Source organism: Alternaria rosae (assembly GCF_020736505.1).
Source record: "Alternaria rosae strain MPI-PUGE-AT-0040 chromosome Unknown BKA58scaffold_2, whole genome shotgun sequence".
Taxonomy (NCBI): Eukaryota; Fungi; Ascomycota; class Dothideomycetes; order Pleosporales; family Pleosporaceae; genus Alternaria; species Alternaria rosae.
Window position 1 is genome coordinate 2,808,626 of NW_025763571.1, and position 19,256 is coordinate 2,827,881.

At 53.3% G+C, this 19,256-nt stretch overlaps 9 protein-coding genes across 9 annotated transcripts; 7 read left to right on the forward strand and 2 right to left on the reverse strand.

Moving 5' to 3' along the window:
• Positions 1 to 499: 499 nt before the first annotated feature.
• On the forward strand, positions 500 to 2,801 carry BKA58DRAFT_354669 (arabinofuranosidase/B-xylosidase precursor). Its single transcript, XM_046168621.1, has 2 exons — positions 500 to 1,552; positions 1,608 to 2,801. The coding sequence occupies exons 1-2, from the start codon at positions 973 to 975 to the stop codon at positions 2,531 to 2,533; spliced, it is 1,506 nt and encodes a 501-aa protein (XP_046029344.1). The 5' UTR covers positions 500 to 972; the 3' UTR covers positions 2,534 to 2,801.
• A 475-nt stretch (positions 2,802 to 3,276) lies between these two features.
• On the forward strand, positions 3,277 to 5,712 carry BKA58DRAFT_436213 (uncharacterized protein; the record flags this gene model as incomplete). Its single annotated transcript, XM_046173397.1, has 1 exon — positions 3,277 to 5,712. The coding sequence occupies one exon, from the start codon at positions 3,277 to 3,279 to the stop codon at positions 5,710 to 5,712; it is 2,436 nt and encodes an 811-aa protein (XP_046029345.1).
• A 310-nt stretch (positions 5,713 to 6,022) lies between these two features.
• Positions 6,023 to 7,177, forward strand: BKA58DRAFT_377383 (uncharacterized protein). The gene has a single exon (XM_046169613.1). It carries the CDS (start codon positions 6,457 to 6,459, stop codon positions 6,910 to 6,912), a length of 456 nt encoding a protein of 151 aa, XP_046029346.1. The 5' UTR covers positions 6,023 to 6,456; the 3' UTR covers positions 6,913 to 7,177.
• A 502-nt stretch (positions 7,178 to 7,679) lies between these two features.
• Positions 7,680 to 9,792, forward strand: BKA58DRAFT_97011 (F-box domain-containing protein). Its single transcript, XM_046176306.1, has 2 exons — positions 7,680 to 9,314; positions 9,373 to 9,792. Exons 1-2 carry the CDS (start codon positions 7,892 to 7,894, stop codon positions 9,492 to 9,494), a joined length of 1,545 nt encoding a protein of 514 aa, XP_046029347.1. The 5' UTR covers positions 7,680 to 7,891; the 3' UTR covers positions 9,495 to 9,792.
• Positions 9,641 to 11,438, forward strand: BKA58DRAFT_377388 (uncharacterized protein). Its single transcript, XM_046169614.1, has 3 exons — positions 9,641 to 10,105; positions 10,175 to 10,817; positions 10,959 to 11,438. The coding sequence occupies exons 1-3, from the start codon at positions 9,949 to 9,951 to the stop codon at positions 11,119 to 11,121; spliced, it is 963 nt and encodes a 320-aa protein (XP_046029348.1). The 5' UTR covers positions 9,641 to 9,948; the 3' UTR covers positions 11,122 to 11,438.
• A 13-nt stretch (positions 11,439 to 11,451) lies between these two features.
• On the forward strand, positions 11,452 to 12,603 carry BKA58DRAFT_436216 (uncharacterized protein; the record flags this gene model as incomplete). The annotated part of the gene is made up of 2 exons (XM_046173398.1): positions 11,452 to 11,476; positions 11,555 to 12,603. 2 exons carry the CDS (start codon positions 11,452 to 11,454, stop codon positions 12,601 to 12,603), a joined length of 1,074 nt encoding a protein of 357 aa, XP_046029349.1.
• A 304-nt stretch (positions 12,604 to 12,907) lies between these two features.
• On the forward strand, positions 12,908 to 15,139 carry BKA58DRAFT_97014 (heterokaryon incompatibility protein-domain-containing protein). The gene is made up of 3 exons (XM_046176307.1): positions 12,908 to 14,544; positions 14,594 to 14,664; positions 14,713 to 15,139. Exons 1-3 carry the CDS (start codon positions 13,212 to 13,214, stop codon positions 15,019 to 15,021), a joined length of 1,713 nt encoding a protein of 570 aa, XP_046029350.1. The 5' UTR covers positions 12,908 to 13,211; the 3' UTR covers positions 15,022 to 15,139.
• Positions 15,140 to 15,200: 61 nt separating this feature from the next.
• On the reverse strand, positions 15,201 to 16,845 carry BKA58DRAFT_427212 (uncharacterized protein; the record flags this gene model as incomplete). Its single annotated transcript, XM_046172978.1, has 2 exons — positions 16,669 to 16,845; positions 15,201 to 16,612 (listed from the first exon to the last, which is right to left on the reverse strand). The coding sequence occupies exons 1-2, from the start codon at positions 16,730 to 16,732 to the stop codon at positions 15,201 to 15,203; spliced, it is 1,476 nt and encodes a 491-aa protein (XP_046029351.1). The 5' UTR covers positions 16,733 to 16,845.
• Positions 16,846 to 17,442: 597 nt separating this feature from the next.
• On the reverse strand, positions 17,443 to 18,486 carry BKA58DRAFT_308502 (lipase; the record flags this gene model as incomplete). The annotated part of the gene is made up of 1 exon (XM_046167207.1): positions 17,443 to 18,486. The coding sequence occupies one exon, from the start codon at positions 18,484 to 18,486 to the stop codon at positions 17,443 to 17,445; it is 1,044 nt and encodes a 347-aa protein (XP_046029352.1).
• Between the last annotated feature and the right edge of the window lie 770 nt (positions 18,487 to 19,256).

Sequence of the window (19,256 nt, forward strand, 5' to 3'; positions counted from 1 at the left end):
CCCGGCGAACATCGGCTAGACTATTGAACGAACACCAACCATCCGACCACGACTGCAAAGGCGCCGACCATAAGCATGCCGTAAGCGGTGAACCAGGCCTTGCAAACTTGCAAACCTTCGCTGTGGTACTCATTGGTATCACTCGCACCAAACTGCATGACTTAACTCTCTATGCGTTTCAAGACAGCCATTCAAGGTTTATACGTCACACGCATACATGCCGGCACCGTCACAAAGCGGACGATCAAATCTAGAACGCCGCCGGATGCGAGTGCCGAGGTTTAGCCCGCAGTGAGTTTGTGGAGCGTTGAGAACTGTAAAAAGTTCACTCTGCCGTATCGCGGAAAGTTACAGACGTGTTCTCACGTGTATGCGGCGTGACGGCGTGCACTCCGACGGCACTTGGAAACGCTAGTCCAGGTCTTGTTATCCGACAGATGTTCCTCGGCAAAGCTTATTTGTTCCGGCACTACAACCTTAGATCTTAACACTGGGTGGGTGGGGGAGGTGGCGGGGCGGAAGGTGGATGGCGATGTGTAGATAAGAAAGAGCAGAGAAGGTGGATAATGATGTCAGAGGGGGTTGATGGTGTGTGTGCGGTAAGCGCCTCGTGTTCCTCGGCAAAGCTTATATCTTCCGGAGCTACAGCCTCATACCCTGTCCTCCCCCGCAATCCAAACAGCCAGAATACGGGGAGCGCAGGCGCCGGAGAACCTGGAGTTGCAACCTCGTGACATGCTAAGGCTCGTAAATGTACAGGCCTCGTCGCTGTTGGAGGAGAAATTGCCCACCGTGCATACCCAACTGCCTTTCTCATCTAGTCCACGGACGGAGAGATGAACTATGTATATTGATACAGCGACAACAAGGCTGCAGAGATATTTGTTTAAATGCAGGCGATGTAGCAAATATCTGGTTGATCCAGTCGATCGCCCGGTTCTTCTCTCGTGGTAATAGTAGTAACAGCCAGTCATGCCTTCACCATCCAAGATCGCCGCGCTTGGCCTTGCGGCTACGGGTTCTTTCGTCGCTGCTGGACCTTGCGACATCTACGCCTCAGGCAACACGCCTTGCATCGCTGCGCACAGCACCACTCGCGCGCTCTACAATGCCTTCAGCGGTTCTTTGTACCAGGTCAAGCGCGGCTCCGATGGCGCTACCACCAATGTCGCACCTCTCTCCGCTGGTGGTGTAGCCAATGCCGCAACACAAGACAAGTTCTGCGCCAACACCACATGTCTTATTACCATCATTTACGATCAATCTGGCCGTGGTAACCACCTTACACAAGCCCCACCTGGAGGCTTCAACGGACCGGAAGCTAATGGCTATGACAACCTGGCTGGAGCCATCGGCGCACCTGTTACACTAAATGGGAAGAAAGCATATGGTGTCTTTGTCTCACCCGGTACCGGATACCGCAATAACAAGGTCAGCGGTTCAGCGACTGGCGACGCCGCAGAGGGCATGTACGCTGTGCTCGACGGAACACATTTCAACGATGCGTGCTGTTTCGACTACGGCAACGCCGAGACCAACAATCTTGACACTGGTAGGCACCTTCTCATCCACCATTATCAATCGCATTTCACTAACAAACCCCACAGGAAATGGCCACATGGAAGCCATCTACTTCGGCACAAACACCATCTGGGGCACCGGCTCCGGCTCCGGCCCCTGGCTAATGGCGGATCTGGAAAACGGCCTCTTCTCCGGCATGTCGCCCAAAAACAACCCAGCGGACCCTACCCTCACAGACCGCTTTCTCACCACCGTTCTGAAGGGCGGACCAAACAAGTGGGCTCTCCGGGGCGGCAACGCCGTTTCCGGCTCCTTGTCGACGTACTACAACGGCGCGCGACCCAGTGTCTCGGGCTACAACCCCATGAGCAAAGAAGGCGCGATCATCCTAGGCATCGGTGGCGACAACAGCAATGGAGCGCAAGGAACGTTTTACGAGGGAGTCATGACATCCGGGTACCCCACCGATGCGACTGAGAACGCAGTGCAAGCCAACATCGTTGCGGCGAAATACGCGACTACAAGCTTGACCAGCGGACCCGCCTACACAGTCGGTTCGTCAATCTCTCTCCGCGCCACAACCGCAGGCTACACAGACCGCTACCTCGCACATACTGGCTCTACCGTTAACACACAAGTCGTTTCTTCCTCCAGTACCGCGCTGCTCAAGCGACAGGCTTCCTGGACCGTGCGCGCCGGACTCGCAAACAGCGCTTGTTTCTCATTTGAATCCAAAGATACGGCTGGTAGTTACATTCGCCATTACAATTTCGTCTTGCAGCTACAGGCGAATGACGGGTCGAAGGCGTTCAAGGAGGATGCGACGTTCTGTCCTCAGACGGGACTTGGTGGGTCTGGCAGCTCGATTCGTGCGTGGGGTTTTCCGACGAGGTATATTCGTCATTACAACAACATCGGAAACATTGCTAGTAACGGTGGTGTTCATGATTTCGATGCTGCGGCGAGCTTCAATGCTGATGCGACCTGGAGTGTTGGTACTGGGCTGGCTTAGAGGGATGCTGGTGGGGATGTGGGTTAACGTTGGCTTGAGCTATCGTGGGAGTGGGTTATTATTCTTCCCGAAATCGATCGGATAATCCTCGCTAAGCTGAATTCGATGCTTTGTAAATGGTCTTGTTTTCTCAAGTCTATTTATGCTTTGACATAAGAATGTTGACGGACATCTTGCTAATAGGAGCGACGGGTACCAGACGCTTCCACTATGTCCATGTATACTGCAAGATCTCATATAGATAACGAAACAACACACTTTGACGCGGTCATAGCCTGATCGCGTACCATGCATCTTCAAATGTTAAAGGTCGTCAACCAAGGGTTCCTCGCATCCTCAACCACAGGTCTGACTTTCACGAAGCACTACGTCATTAGTGAATGCATATAACCATTCACTCTTCAATTAATCCCTATTGAGCAGGAACAATGCTTCTCCAAAAGGCCCACTACTCTTCGCTACGGGCCAGCCTCAATCATAAGCAATACGACAAGCGTTGAGAAACGCACCGCTCTCTCAACCTCTGCGCGACTTCTACCAAAGACTATTCGCAACTCACAATGGACGCAATAGTTTGCCCACATTGAATACTTTACTGGCCGGGGGACTAACATGTATAGGCCCAACTCCTAAATTTGCAGCAACGCGCTGAGATGATGCACTCACAGGCAATCCAGGGGTATACGACGCCTTCACCGATCGCAAGAACGCCGGCGGGTAGCGCAACGTCGCCGCTTGATACGATGTCCTTGTCAAGCACACCAGCCAGATCGAGCCCGTATACGCCTAGCATAGCCGTCGCAGACCCTGCCCAACAGCCTATGCATACAGCGCAGAAGCGTCTAAGATCAGAAGATGAAGAGCAGGAAGCGCAAGCAAAGCGAGCGCGTAACGACTCTATAACGACGGAGCAAGAGCAGTGTTACAACCACAACAAGCAGGCGATCGAAGCTTGGTGTAAAATGCAGCAAATGCAATCCAGCGCTCGCTGGTACGAGAAGCTTCACGCTTGGGAAACGAACGGACGTCGCGATGTGAGACGCAAGTCACAGGCAACAGCATCGCCGCCTGCTCCCATAACCATTACGCAAACGACGGCAATGGATTCTGCAGCCGAGATCATCCACATCCGCCAGCAATGGGGCGACCTAAAACCTGATCAACGTACGCATGCACTGGACAAATTGGAAGTACCGGAGTGGCCGACTGAGGACTCTCTCGAGAATAGTGTGAAGAGGCCGAATGGAATGTACAAGTGCATGCACTCCGAGGGAAGCCACCATAAGTGTTGCCGGGAAGGTGTTACTGCGGTTAATAAGAAACATGCTATCGCTAAGCAGGTTCGAGTATTCAAGAGCAAGGTAGAGGATATGGTGTTAAAGGGGAATCTTTATGTTGCGCATAAGACTTGGCGGGATTGGAATAAGAAGAATAAAGCGGAGTATTCGACAGAGGCGGCGAGGTGGGATAAGGTGTTGGCTGCTGTGCAATGGGGAACGAAAGCAGGGCAAGGAGTTGCAAGGACGCTTACGAGGAGGACGAGTGTTAAGGCTTCTCGTCATGGTGTTCCACAGCAACATAGATCACAGCCATTCGTTGCAGCAGTATTACCGGCTCAGCAGATGTTCCCATTGCAACAGGCTACCCACGCACACCCAGCGTCGCGGCAGTTCCAGCATCAGTTCCCGAAGCAGCAGCCACTCCATCAGTCAGTCAACCCCAGTAGTATAGCTACATCGCGAGTCCAGTCAGTATCTCCGGTGCAACCTCAACCGCAACATGTCTTCACCAAAACCCGAACTCAAAGTTTCACTCCCTCGGCCGTATCCACAAGTCCAGCTTCAGTAACAAAGCATGGATTTGGCGGCCCCACGGTTGGTTATGCTGGACCGCAACTGGGCATGTCGCCTCGACAGCGGGCTCCAGCCTGCGCCTATTCTCAATACAGGTCGCAGGAAGATGCAGTGATTGCATCTGCAACAGCGCCTGTAGTCGCTCGTCACGTGCCGCAAGTTACGCCACTACCGGGCCAGACACTGTCACCAGTCACTTCTGGACGATCGCACTATCCTATTTACAGCCAGACCACGCTTCACTCCATGGATCGACAGCGACAGGAGCGCCAACAGCAACAGCAAGCTCCGCCGCAGCCTAGAAACCTGAAAAAGCAGCAAGCCGCCATCCAGCTGCCACCATCAGGCGCAGTGACAAATTATGTGATCAAAACACGTCCAGCACCAACCCGGGTGACTACAAGCCCTAGTGCAAAGCCACATCACACTTCGGCATCCACTCTCACATCACACATGTCTTCCCCTGCGCAGACCCTCTCACCAGATAGGTCTTCAGTCACGCTTGTAGCTGCATCGCCTGTCTCACAAAGGTCTGCCGTAGACTACCGAACAGCAGCAGCACGCATGCTCCAAAAGCTTATCAAAGACTTTGAGCCTATCGCGCTTGGCGGACTGAAGATCACTAGGGTTGATGTGAATAGGGATATGAGTGGATGTTTGCGCAGGCTGACGACGGCGCTGCAGTTGGAAGCTGAAGCTGAAGAAACCTTGCGGAAGGAGGCTGAGGAAGCTGCGCGGATCGCTTCAAAGGTTGCTCTCCATGCTGATTTTGGAAACGCTGATGGAGATACGACTAACGCTGAGATGAATGCCATCGAAGGCCATGAACTAGACTTCCTCTTCTCCTCCACCCCCATCCTTCCCACTCACAGCTTCCCCATCGATTTCGGCAACGTCGACAAATATCTCTTCGACACCAACCTGAATAGCAACGAATGGCGCCCGGAGATCATGCTTGAATTACCACCTGACTTCGGTAGGATGGATCTCATCGGCATGACGCAATGGGCTTTTGCTGAAAATCCCTCACCAACACAACCGAGAGAAGACACAGCGCCGCAAGCCGAGACAGAGGAAGAAGATTCATTAGAAGACTTAAGTTACCCGGAAGCTTGGTTTATAGAAGATGTTGGACAGTTTGTGACTAGTGGTCCGATACCTGAGTGGATGCAACGGCCTACGACGAATTTCACTTTAGAGCAAAAATCGAATTCTGGGTTGGATATAATGACTCCGTCGGATCCGCAGGACTGGCTGAGAAACCTCAGGGTCCAGCAGGAGGAAACGGAGGCGAATCAGAGGCGAGCGCATGGAGGTGTGCCGTGAGTGCGGCCATGTTCGGATCATGACGTTGCTATCACGCCCGAATCGTCGCAAGCCTTTCGCTTGGTTGTTGCGGGCGCATATTACTAGCATAGAACGAGAGGTTGCGCAAATGCAGTAGTTACGCGAATGCTTCAACCAGGGTTCTTGCCTCAGCACGTGATGCTTGATCTGGTCGTTCCCAAGGTTCGCAGCGCGCATGTGTGAGCGATTAGATCGACTTTGGGTAGAAAATAGCAACCAAGGTACCCGAAGCCTCTTGCGGTAGCACATCTTGGTAGGGCGGTCGATATTTGGGATTCGCAGCTAGTAGCAAGTCGACAACCAAAGTCGCGCTCACTCCGAATGATTTCGACGAAGTGTCATTGGCTTACACGCCATTTCACCTCGCCCAGAGTCATCTTTTCCCATGGCTTGCCTGCTATTGTGCCCTATAGAACCTAGCTGTCGGCGAAAATTTGTAAGTTCACCTTCACTTTTGGTAGCTATGCTATTGTAAGTGCTGCAGAATAGACGTCGTCTCAGTCCCACATATAAGACAGCCCTTTCGTCTCCAACTTTTCTCCAGCTTTCTCCAACCATCTCACACACACAAATTCAAAGACTCTTCTTACGTCTACTATACCACTACAACACTACCAAACCCATCCAAGACTAGAATCCAACACAAGTCATACAATACCGCAACATCCTCACCATCACACACATACACCCTTACCACATTCGCGACCAAGACAAATCGCCAGAATGTATGCATCGCCCCCCGTTCGTATGTACGGTGCCGGTGCCAAGGAGGCCGCCGACGAACGTCTCCTCGACGAGGTCAGGAGTCGTCGTCTGGCCAGCGACGCAGCCACCACCAGCGTTGTCGCCGCCGCCGCCAAGACCGCCCACCACGAGTCCGTCGAGGGCATCCAAGAGAGACTTATCGAGGTCCGCCGCCGCCGCCAATTCCTGCTTGAGGAATTGAGCAAGAACAAGGCCGCCGAAGAGACTTTACTCCGCAAGGCTGATCGGGCTTCGGCCATGAAGAGGAATATCTCGGGTTTGGCAGAGAAGAAGGAGGAGAGGGAGAGGAAGAGGAAGGCAGCTTTTGAGCAGAAGAGGTTGGAGAAGGAGATGGGGGGTAGGCCGGTGGGTGTGGTGAAAAAGGCGCCGCAGAAGGGGCAGGCGGCGTGGAAGAGCAAGTTCAAGGACTTGTAGGCAGCGGGGTTTTTTTGGGGGCCGATTGGAGAAGTAGGTAGATGGTGATGTCGTCGCCTGGCTTGAGATTTTCCTGAATGAATGATGTTTGCTGACGATAATGTATGCCTTAGTCGTGATTTACTGCCTCACACCACTGGGCGCACGATGATATGTAGTTGTGAAGTCACTTTATGTCAGCGCAGATACTCAACCCATTATCACTGAATACCTCCTGGCTACATGATGTCGCGACGTGCGTGCTCTAATAATGCGTGGTATGCATCAGAACGTGGTGGCAGAAGTCAAGTTCGAGGTACCCCACAAAAGCCAACTGCGCGGCAGCGCACGGACGGACGGTGACGTACTGCGATATCGTGACCGATACGCACCTATCACACATCCGTGGCGACGACATGTACCTACCCACTCCAATTCGACCACTTCTTTCACATCTGCCAGTCTGCAGCAAACCTCTGCATCGACCTCCTCACCCTTTTGCCGTCGTACCCGAAGACATTCCCGAGCCGCCTCACCCTTGCAACACATCATCCGATATCGCAACATCGTCATCATCTCGAAGCAACATCAAGCACCTAAAAGAGCAGGTACAAAGCGCATCCAAGATACGCGAGTAGTACTTTGATCTTACATAGCTTCTCGTATTCGCTGCTTAATCACGCCAATCTACCCCGGACTTATTGCGACTAGGCGAAGGTGGGAAGGTGTCACCACGGAACGTTGCCGAGACAGTAGGATCGGGTGGGAGAGTGGAGCAGCCCTTTCCCTGCAGGACCGACGATTGAGGCGCCATATTAAGCCTTGGTGGATTCGCATCACTCCTCTTTTCGGTGCGGGTTGCATACAAGAGGTACTCGTGACGGAACCATTTGCTACATAAGCTTTTCGCCACCCCAGCTGAGGTACTTCAACGGCCGATCGATTCCCAAACCAGAGGCTGCATACAACTTCAAGGAGCTCAACACCATCAATCAACATCATGGAGCTACGAATTCGCGAAACAGAAAGCCCTACACCACAAACACCCATCCCGCCGCTGCTCAACCTCCCTTCGGAACTACTCCATCATGTACTCAGCTACCTCTCATTATCAGACCTCCTCACCGTGGGCATGGTTAGCAAAGTCTTGCGTACCCACACATTCCAAGACACGCTCTGGCAGGCCTTTGTAGAAGCAGAGGTGCCCAACGTCACGAAACCAGCGCGTCTCACATGGCGGGAACTATTCCAGGAACACCACCCATACTGGTTCATCGCGCGCCGCAAGATCTGGTTCGCCGACACAGCACACACGGGCAAACTCCTCATCGCGCGCTACGACCACAGACTCGATGCCATAGAAGCCTATGCCCTCGTTGCCGAACGACGATCGCCAGTAGCTCTATCATGGGACCAACATCCCGAAGCCATAATCCACACCTTCAGCCCCAACGTGCGCCTCGATCTCAATGCGCCCATCGTCCGTCTAAACCGAGATGCCTACGAAGAAGCCATCGGAAACATAGGATATCGCCTCCAAAAGGAAGTCCGCATGGGCCTCTACCGCGACCGCCAACAACAAGCCGCCTCCCTCTTCTCCCAACTGATGCTGACCCGCCCATGGCCCCAAGCCATAACAACAGATGCCACACCCGTCTGGCCACCCCTCACCCTCCCCAGCGCAGACCGCACGCGAAACGACCACTCCCCGTCCGGTTTCCGCCAGCCCGGCCAAAAACCCGCAATCCTCGACCAACTCTCCGAATCCACATTCCGGATCCGGCGGTGGATGGAGTTCTCAACACGCGTCCTTGGCATGGGCATGCGCATCGGCGAGGACGTGACGACTTGGGCGACCCTGCCCGAGGAAAGTTACACGCCCACGCCCCAGAAACCATGGCAGGGTATCTGGTGCGGTGACTACGCAGGCCACGGCTGTGAGTTTTTGGCGATTATGCAGCCGGATGAGGATGATGCGAAGCCGCTGCCGGAGCGTGCTCAATGGGCTATAAGGGCGAGAGAGAGGGAAGAAAGTGTAAGTAGTGAGGGGAGTTGGACTACGGCGCCTACCGACGCTGCATCTTCTTCTGAGAACGGGGATGAGGATGATGAGGCGGAGATGGAGACAGCAGACGATCTCGAAGATAGCGTTGCTACGCTGCAGGAAGCGTATCACAAGTATATTTCCGGATCGGTGGAGACATCAAACATGGGTAAGGCGGAGGAAGACGAGACGGTGTACCGCGGCCGTATCGAAGCCGTTAAACTAACCGGCGACCCGAATATTCCCAGGGGGGAGTACACGTTTATTGCACCGGACATTGGACCTAATGGCTTGATTCGCGTTGCGAAGGAGGAGATTTTCAAGGGAGCGCGCATTGTGAGGAGTGTGGGGCATATTGCTGCGACGGGGTTCAGAGATGGTATGTTCACTACTACTAGTGACGATGTAGAGAGGACTGAGGCTAACTAAAGAAACAGATAACTATATGACAAGCCAGCTTATACTGATCAGTCATGATCGCCTGGCGCAGTATTGGGAGACGTTTGGGCATGTGAGCTTTTATCAGAGGGTGGATGTTGATGCATTTACGAGGGTTTGAGGGGGAGTGTTTGGTGTCGGGGCGGGAGTATGGGAGTTGATAGGTAGGGGTAATGGAGTTAGCAAGAATGGAGTACATTAGCTGGTTCCGCTTCTCCACTTCGAACAGGGCGCTGCTCATTCTGAATCTGAATGTCACTAGGTATTCATCCATAGGCGCTGGCTCTGCTTCGTTGACAAGGCACTTGTGCCACGCGCAGGGTGACAGCCGCCGACGCATGGCAGATCGCGCTTTGCTAGTTGAGGGCTAGCGTCACAATCCCTGCTTCGGAACGTCATCGCCCATCACCAAATTTTGGGGCAGCCCAACAGCGCGTGTGATCAACACTGATGAACATTACGACGACCCCGCGCAGTACTTGAGCTGTTACTCACTTCCATAGGAACCCCGCCCTTTCCTCGAATCGTTTCTTCAACCCAAGTCCACCCACTTCTCAGAGCGTTCCGAAGCGAACATGGCGACGCACGAGCAATACATACTGCACGTAACGGCGGGCGCAACCTACGACACGTCAAAACACGAAGATGTCCTGGTCAACAGCGAGAAGCCACTCGACATATCGTCCGACCTGATCGACGCGAGAGTGCACATGCGCATCAAAGACTACCGCGGTACGCATCCCACTCCGGCCCCTCCGTCATGCTGCCCCTCCAACGCTCACCATCACTAACGAAGCCAAGGCCTACCAGAAGGATCTCCAAAGACATCACCCTACTTCTCAACACCACAACACCCGTACGATCGCTACTCGATATCCTTCTCCTTCACACCCAAACAAGACATAGCCGGCGACAAGCTCGTCTTCGGCAACGACTTCGACCACCCCATCCGCGACCGATTACCGCCTCTCTTCGACAAGGCGTTCGGTATAGTTAAGTGGTGGATCGACCCGGGACTAGACGGCGATGTATACGCAGACGAGCCATACCTCTACGGCGCGCTTCTCTCCTCCATAAACGTCCTGCGTATTGGTGGCAAGAAGGACGCGGACAAGCCGGCTAGAGGCGACTTGGAAGGCGAGGCGCAAACAGAAGGAGATGTGGAAGTGCCTGGCTCGGACGGCGAAGCTGTTGTCTACGAAGAGGGCGCCGATGGCGATGGCGTGGATGTCAGGAAGAGCAAACACGTACCCGATAAAGCCAGCGCGCGACAAAAGTTCTTCCTCACAGAGCAGAACCGGAAGGACTTCGTCTTCGAAGCTGGTCGCGAATACAAGTGCGATTTCTTCAACCCGTATCTCGATTTCAATGAGTTTGCGCTCAAGATCGGGTATGGTTTACCCGTGATAAGCATGATCGGACACTGGGACGGACAGCCATTACGGTAAGTCACTTGTCTCTCCTTTTGCTCCTGTCCCGCTGGTGTTATCACCGCCATTACTACTACCGCTACTTACGCATTTCATTGGACCGTGGGATATGGAGCTGACTTGATGCATTCACTAATCAGACCGCACACACTTAGATATGTGCTTAAGAACCGGGAAACCAACCAGGAGCTCTTTGTTGTGGTGATTGAGCTGCTGCCTACTGAGCAAGCGAAGAAAGAGGGTGCTGAGGACCCGAAGGAGAAGTTTGAGGAGGTTCATGGGAAGGAGAAAGAGGAAAAGAATGAGGATCTGGATTAGGGGGGAAAGGGTTGGTATTCGGAGTATGATGGGGGGATTGGGTTGGGGGCATCAGCATGGCGTTTGGGAGGGTATGAGTAATGTAGGATGGAATGGAATGGGATAGAACTATCGTTAGTGATAGTATGGGAGTGCGCTCGATATGAGCTGCAAGTACAGCAGTCAATGTAACTTGGATGATTATTTCCATGAATGGCCATCTCCGCTATCCCCCGCGGGGACATAACGGGGACGCGGCAGATGAAGCTCGGACCTCCGAACTTCGGCGGGAGCTGCAGCAACACCAAAAATTCCATCGCGAACCTGTCACTCCCGCATCACATCTCCAAAATGGCCGCACGCACTTTGAGGATAGGTAAGACGCCCAATTGCACGGATATTGCACATTGGATATCCGCTACCACCATAAACCCACCCGACTAACACGACCCAGGCCTCATCCCCGGCGACGGCATCGGCCGCGAAGTAATCCCCGCGGGTCGCCGCATCCTCGAAGCGCTGCCCTCCTCCTTCGGCCTCAAGTTCTCCTTCTCGCACCACGAAGCCGGCTGGGAAACCTTCCAAAAGACCGGCGCCGCCCTCCCCGACGCAACCGTCGAGGCCCTCAAGTCTGACTGCGATGGCGCTCTCTTCGGAGCCGTCAGCTCGCCTACCGTGCAAACAAAAGGCTACTCCAGCCCCATTGTCGCCCTCCGCAAGAAGATGAAGCTTTACGCCAACGTAAGGCCGGTTAAGAGCGTCAAGGGAGGCTTGAGGGATGTGGATTTGGTGATTGTACGAGAGAACACCGAGGATCTTTATGTCAAGGAGGAGAAGACGTATACGGCGCCTGATGGAAGCAAAATTGCCGAAGCAATCAAGCGTATCTCAGAAACGGCATCGTTCAACATCTCCGAAATGGCGGGTGACATCGCCCTCCGCCGGCAACGCGTTCGCGACGCCGGCGCCACATCCATCCACTCCTCCCCCTTGGTCACAATTACACACAAATCCAACGTGCTATCCCAAACTGACGGCCTCTTCCGCGAAACCGCCCGCCGAGCACTCCAAAACAGGAAGTACCAGATGGTCAATGTGGAGGAGCAGATCGTAGACTCCATGGTGTACAAGCTCTTCCGCCAACCACAGGATTACGACGTCATTGTCGCGCCCAACCTTTACGGCGACATCCTATCCGATGGCGCCGCAGCACTCGTCGGCTCCCTCGGTCTGGTTCCTTCTGCCAATGTCGGCAAGGACTTCGTGATTGGTGAGCCATGCCATGGGTCTGCGCCCGACATCGAGGGCCAGGGCATTGCGAACCCCATCGCGACCATTCGATCAACAGCTTTGATGCTTGAATTCATTGGCGAAGAGGAGGCGGCGGCCAAGATCTACAAGGCTGTTGATGCGAATCTTGAGGAGGCTAAGCTACTTAGCCCTGACATGGGGGGTAAGGCGAAAACGGACGAGATCATTGAGGATATTTGTAGGAGGTTGTAGGGCTTCGATGGCGATGTGATGGATGGAAGGATGCAACGTTGAAGCTACTTATACTTAGGGTCGGGATGGAGCAACCCTCAAATGTTTGATGAACCGGTTTTCGTGCTTCGGGGACCGATTCATCAAGGACTAGAGCGTTGCTCCGTTCTTGTAGTGCCGACAGGTGAGGTTGATGTTCATCGCCTCGATCCTCTTCTTCAATACATTCTCTCCGACGACCCAGGCTACCCTTGCGACAATTCGAACGACATCGCCAGTAGCAAATACCTCTTCTACTGTGACCTTTCAGGACAAATTAAGCCTTTAGTGTTGTATGGCGAGGTGCTGAAGGCCTGCATCATTTGACTCGCCCTGCCGCGCCCACCAGGTCAATGCATCGGTAGGGGTGTTGAGATATGAGTAGCTGGACAGCGACCCAATCAAAGCCAGGTAGCAAGGTGTAGCTTGACCAGGTTCGCTTCTGCACGCGGCTGTGGTGTTATCTGCGCCACGGCACTGCCCCCACTTGCTTGATGCAGTCAGCTGCCATGCGCCTCGAAGTTGCTGCCTAAACATCTTCGAGTACAAAAGCTTAGTTTCTCCACGATATCCCCACGTATCCTTTCGCCATGCAAACGTCGTCTTACCAATACCGACCGCTGCAACACAGCAACTCGATTCGTATCCTTGTACTGCATCCAAGTCCAAATGAATCAGACCCAATCGAATGTACCATATGTCACGAGGACCTCGCCAATGGATTCCTTTGTTACGAAGCAGTGTCCTATACCTGGGGGAGTAGTGGCCCAACGCATACGATTCGCTGCAATGATGCCAAAGAGAGTCTATCTGTTGGGAGGAATTGCCATGCTGCGCTACGTCGCTTGCGGCTTCTGAGAAAATGTCGCAAAGTCTGGATCGATGCTGTTTGTATCAACCAGGAGGATCTTTTGGAGCGAGGCCATCAAGTCCGCATGATGAAAGAAGTTTACGACGGTGCATCGGGTGTCATAATTATGCTTAACGATGTGGTTCCAGAATGTCGCCTTTTACTGGACGAATTAGCGGAAGTGGACGAGATTATTGACACTATGGGGGCAGTTTATGATCGAGTCTCGCCCAGTGAAGCCATCGTCCGGCAACTCGAGACTTTACTTGAAGATCCATGGTTTGAAAGAACTTGGGTCCTCCAGGAAATACATGAGAAACTCAATGTATGTATAATGTATGGTTCTGCCGTCATACAGCTCGATGCCTTAGAAAGCCTATACTTTGGCCACTCTAACACTCGTGTTACACGTACCCCTGGGCCTGCTCCCATGAGATTCATGTCGGAAAATCTGAACGAGTACGACACACCACAATTTGAATTGTGGAATCGGCTATACATGAGTCGAAAGTGTCTGGCTACTGACCCTAGAGACAGGGTATTCGCCTTGAAATCTCTGCTTGGTTCTAGGCAAGCGGAAATGGATCATTTGATCGATTATGCGCAAAGTGTTGAAGAGTGCTTCAAACGAGTTGCGAAGTTCCTTCTGCCAGTGTTAGGTCTTCGCCTACTCGCCGCCACTCGCCACCCACATGGATGGGATATGGCTTCTTGGATACCGGACTGGTCTCAGACGCTCCCTCTTCAATTTAACGCTTTCTATTACGAAACTTTCGGAAATGAAGAGCCAGACGATGTGTTCTCGCCCACTAATATTGAGAATCAAGAGCGCGCCCTGCTATCGTACTCGTACAACGAATCTCACACCAGTCCTACACTGCACGTTGTTGGATGTCAATATGCGCAGATTGTTGAGTCTAGTCAAGTGTTCCGATTCGTTAATATGGACGACGTGGAGAGGCAAACGCGTCAAATATACAACCAATTCAACAATCTTAGGCAACATCTGAACGAGGAAAGCAAGATTGATGACATCGAGACACCCGGTCACTTTAGTGGGAAGATTTTCGATGGTAAGATCTATGCACACATAGAAAATACTTGGCATTGATCAATCCACAGCAATGGCCTCCATGGATGGCGGAGATCTCGACATGAACTTAGCACGCTTTGATGGTTCCTCTGTTCATTTTGTGAGTAATTCCCTTGCCGGCCACAGCAGCCTTCTAACGCGTCATCAGGGTAGCATACGGAAAATCTCGATTCAGCAACATTCGCCAATCTTATACGAAGCTCTTCAAGAGTGTAGCATTGCCTTGATGCAGAACGGTGAGCTTGCAATCGTACCTGGGGCCGCACAAGATGGCGATGTGGTCTGCATAGTTGCAGGTGCCACTGCACCTTGCGTTCTTAGGCAGTCTCGAGGTGGATGTTGGATGCTTGTTAGTGGTGACTGCCACATATTCGGGGATGAAGACAGCAATATAGCGGCGTCAGATGCGTACGTCGACTCGCACCGGAGTCAAGTCGAAAGGTTCGTTTTGCGATAATGAAAGTTTCGGTTGAGCAGTATAGCAGCCTTGCGCGCGAGAAGCGTTGAACAAGATGAATTACACGATGAATCAAGCCAGGTTGAGCGCATTACCAGCCTACGCCAGCCTCATCCCACCCAATGACCCAGCAATTCATTCGCACCCATCCATCCCCACCACCGCACCCCCTACTTAAATCAAAACCCACAGCCCTCAACCCCCTCCCTGCACCTCTTCATAACCTGCTCAATCACACGACCCTCTACAACACCCTCCTGCCAACAGATCCCCACACTCAATCCCCCATTCACTCCCGTAACAACACTCGTCGTAACGGCCGCACCAAACGCAACAGCACTGCGACTAAACACCATTCTACCAATCCGCCAGTGCGCACCGGTTTCGTTACTAGGGCTGAGATGGGCAGCGGGTGAAGGTAAAAAGCGACCCAAATTTGATATCTCGAATGCAGCGTCGCGGGTCGTACCGAGCATGGACGTAAACACTGCGGCGATATCAGGAATGAGTTTGAACGGCGCGATGGAAGTGTATGGTTCGCCGGTTGGTGAGGCGTTTGCTGTTAGATACTTTTGGAGTGCGTTTGCGGTGTGACGTGCTGCCCGCAGTCCGCTTATTGTGCTTTCTTGATCGTTGCCGCTTTCTTTGTACTGCGACCGTCGAATTTGTACTTTCATCGCGTCAATAAAGCTTCCCATCGCGGCATCCGCTGAGTTTGGAGGTAGATCGAGCCACGGGCGGAGGTTGATTGGTATAATACCCGTGAGCGCTTCCACCGTGTCTGGTAGAACGGAGAAGAGAGCGCCTGCTAGTACGGCGGTGAGACCGGATGTAACTGTTATGCCGTTGTCTTTACACCTCTTCGTGAACTTCGCGGTGGTTGCGGATGAGAAGTACAGTGTTTTGTAATGAGATTTCAGGGTTGTGTGGATAGGTTTTCCAAACCACTCTTTCAACTCTTCTCCTCCATCTGCTCGGTGGTCTCGGGGATTGGGATTGATGGGCAAAGGGTGAAGCTGTTCCAGAGGTTCGACAAGCTGAATTTTCGGGTCGACGGCTATGCACGTGTTGCTGTGGGCGACGGAACATGGCAGAGAGATGGCGATATTTAGGGCTTGAAGGAAAGACGTGTGGAAGATTGACCCTGTTGCGCCGTCGCCGAGACTGTGGTGGAAGATGAACGATGCAGTGAAACTGCTTCCAGTCCTACAGTCTTGCAGAATGATGAGGCGCCAGAAGGGTAGACCACCGTAACTGGATTTGAAGTCAATGTTATGCTGCTCTTCGAGAATCGTGTCGAGCTCGCGGTCTCCTTCTCCTTGCGTAGCACAGCCTGTCCGTGTTTTCCAGAACACGCACTTTGTAAGATTGATTGACCCCAATCTCGCAAAGTAAGCCTCTGGAGACGCTTCATCTATGGGAATGGCAGAGAGGATAGAGTGCTTCTCCACGACGTCCGTCAATGCTGCATAGATCACACGTTTCAGATCAGGTGATTCGGTACTATTTGACAAGGTGTAGTGTGCAGACATGCCAACATTCTTGAAGAAGCCAAGGGCGTGAGACACCGCAGAAAGCTGTTCGGATTTGCCTGTAGGGTGGTGAGTTGGTATGAAGGGTATGGGCTACGGATTGGAGTTTGCGTACCTAGTGGTCGCAGCATGCGAACTTTTTGCGTATCATTTTTCTGGTCTGGCATGTTACGCGTCATCTTGCAAATGATTGCTGTGGTAGTAAACGAAACAGGATGCGTTCATTGTGCGAAGCACCTCAACGACGGAGCTCGTAAGGCCTCGTACAATGAGGTGATATTTACCTGATGACCCGAGTAGCTTACCCAAATGACCTGGATTGCCGGACCGGATGCAGCGAATCACGCGGCACAGCCGAGCGATACCGAGCCTACCACCTGCTGCACTAGGGTTGTGAATATTTTGAGTCTAGTCATTGTATTCTTGGCTATATGAGCAAATTTATTAACAGCCAAGGATCCTTCGCTCGTCACTGTGGCTTATTTAGGTTGGTGAATGACAACATATCCGACGGTAAGCTGGGTTAGACTCAGCCCCAAGTCGCTGCGTGACCCAACAAAGACATTGGAACGTCAGCGGATACGCTGACCGTAAGTTACGGTGCATTCAACGTTGGGCTCGCGACAGTGATGATGCTCTCAAGGACACAGTGTCGAAGAGACAAGAGTGTGGATGTTGATGGCCACGGAGGCGTGCCAGCAATGAGCGGCATGATGAATTAGCCGTCGAGCACAATGAGAGGTGGTGATAGTAGCGAAGGCCAGCTGCCAGGATCGCAAGCAACGGACATCATGAAAGCGCATATTAACAACGATATTTCGAACCTAACGGAATGGCACGAACAATCTCGACCTGAACACAAACGCGAAAGCACGGCAAGCACAGCACCTCATGTTGTGCTCCCATTATCCCCTAACGGCAGCATAACCCTCCTCAGCCAAGCCCTCTTCGCAGCAATCGCAGCCCCCACAACCGGCACCTTCGGATTCTCAACAGCATCAAACAAGTGCGTTCCTCCGGGCCAGACATGCAGCTCACACGAGGAACCATACCGCCACATGCCCATAGCATACATAACTGCAGGATCGCGGAAGACTTCGCATTCAGCCGCATCGATGTAAGTCTGAGGTAAGTCGGACAGGTCGGTAGCGCGGGATGGGGCCTGATATGCGGTGACTGTGTTGGTACCACGCTGACCTGCAAGGGCGTGGTTCCAGGCCGCGTGGTTCGTGGCGCCGTTCCAGGGCACACCATACTCGAACTGGTGGTCTGAGACGCTGTCGCATCGGTCGTCGAGCATGGGCGACAATAGCATTTGCGCTTTGATCTGCACGGATGGAGTTGCCTTGTCACGAGCCATGAGACAGGTAGCTGCAGCGAGGGGCGCACCACCTGAGGACCCGCAGATGACGATCTCGGCTGGATCGATGCCTAGGCGCGCGGCGTTTGTCGAGAGCCAGACGAGCCCATCGTAGCAGTCCTCGGCGCCTCCTGGTGCAGGCGTCTCGGGTGCGAGCCGGTATTCGATCGAGGCGATGATGCATGGTATGTCTTGGACGAGATCGACTAGCTGAGCGACAGCACTGAAGCGATCACCTGAGATCATGCCGCCACCGTGTATGTAATACAAGACTGGTAATGCATTAGGCAAAGTCTTCGGGGCGAAGACTGACAAGGCGATGCTATGGCCGGACGAGCTGGGCACGGCATGCTCCGTATGCGTCAGATGCGGGTTCGCGGCGATAATTGGTTCGGGACTGCCACCAACATCGAAGCCGCGGAGGAAGGCTACATCCAACTCTTCCGGTAGAAGGACGGAGTCGATCAAGGGTGCTAGGCCGGGATCGATGGACGGTCGCGGAAGGCTGATGCGCGGATCTAGCTGCGCAGCCTGCGAATACGGGTATGGGTATGATGTTGAATCGTGTGTCATGTTGGCCGGTGAGGTCGTGATAGCGAGCCGCGACGCATCATGGCCTTACATGTGTACATGTACTGGGTATTTGCGGCGGGCGCAGAGGCGCCATGCTGTCAGTAAGCGGGGGTGCAGACTGACCCGCGAACCAGGGTGAGGATGAAGAAGCCATACGCGAGCACGGACCCTGTCCAACGGCCCGCTCCACTGCAAGCGGTCTAAGGGCATATTACCCGCCGCTGTGGGCTTGGTTCCGACGCCATCTCATCCCACGCACCAGGCCTTCAACACATGCTTCCCACGAGTCCGCAGCCGCGTCCAGCCCTTACTATGAGGCATCCCGCCGGGTCAGCCACCAAGCTGCACGAGATAAGCGCCTTCTCAAACAAGCGCCTTCAGCCGTGAGCGCGTTTTCGAATGAGCAAATTTCGCATGAGCACGTTTCGGCTATCAGCTGCTCTTATTAGCAAGTCTGGCGACGCGTCTCTTGCCACTAGAAATGTCATGTAGAAGCCCGACACACGACTAATCTCCTTCTTAACCTCCCAGGGATATATACTCCGCAGCCAAGAAATAGACACCTCCCACAGCGTTCTAGCTCGTGAAGAAGGCGTATGCGGAACGATTGACGTGGAGGTTCAGGTTGTCCCTTTGTGTCGACATAGCTGGGACGCTTCGAATGAAGGGGAAAACATGGGCGGCGTGTTAGGGGTCTGGGCTGGTACGAGCGTACGATTATGACAAAGAGAACGCGCCGTTGACTCAGAGCAGAGCCTGGTCTTCGCTCG

What these genes read in the sequence shown, in the direction of transcription:
- BKA58DRAFT_354669 (XM_046168621.1), top strand. Translation starts at nt 973, where the DNA reads ATGCCTTCACCATCCAAGATCGCCGCGCTTGGCCTTGCGGCTACGGGT. An exon ending in GACCAACAATCTTGACACTG is followed by an intron (nt 1,553 to 1,607) that starts GTAGGCACCTTC and finishes CAAACCCCACAG; the next exon opens with GAAATGGCCACATGGAAGCC.
- BKA58DRAFT_377388 (XM_046169614.1), top strand. Translation starts at nt 9,949, where the DNA reads ATGGCGACGCACGAGCAATACATACTGCACGTAACGGCGGGCGCAACC. An exon ending in GCGCATCAAAGACTACCGCG is followed by an intron (nt 10,106 to 10,174) that starts GTACGCATCCCA and finishes AACGAAGCCAAG; the next exon opens with GCCTACCAGAAGGATCTCCA. An exon ending in TGGGACGGACAGCCATTACG is followed by an intron (nt 10,818 to 10,958) that starts GTAAGTCACTTG and finishes GCACACACTTAG; the next exon opens with ATATGTGCTTAAGAACCGGG.
- BKA58DRAFT_377383 (XM_046169613.1), top strand. Translation starts at nt 6,457, where the DNA reads ATGTATGCATCGCCCCCCGTTCGTATGTACGGTGCCGGTGCCAAGGAG.
- BKA58DRAFT_97014 (XM_046176307.1), top strand. Translation starts at nt 13,212, where the DNA reads ATGCAAACGTCGTCTTACCAATACCGACCGCTGCAACACAGCAACTCG. An exon ending in TAGTGGGAAGATTTTCGATG is followed by an intron (nt 14,545 to 14,593) that starts GTAAGATCTATG and finishes ATCAATCCACAG; the next exon opens with CAATGGCCTCCATGGATGGC. An exon ending in ATGGTTCCTCTGTTCATTTT is followed by an intron (nt 14,665 to 14,712) that starts GTGAGTAATTCC and finishes ACGCGTCATCAG; the next exon opens with GGTAGCATACGGAAAATCTC.
- BKA58DRAFT_97011 (XM_046176306.1), top strand. Translation starts at nt 7,892, where the DNA reads ATGGAGCTACGAATTCGCGAAACAGAAAGCCCTACACCACAAACACCC. An exon ending in TGCGACGGGGTTCAGAGATG is followed by an intron (nt 9,315 to 9,372) that starts GTATGTTCACTA and finishes CTAAAGAAACAG; the next exon opens with ATAACTATATGACAAGCCAG.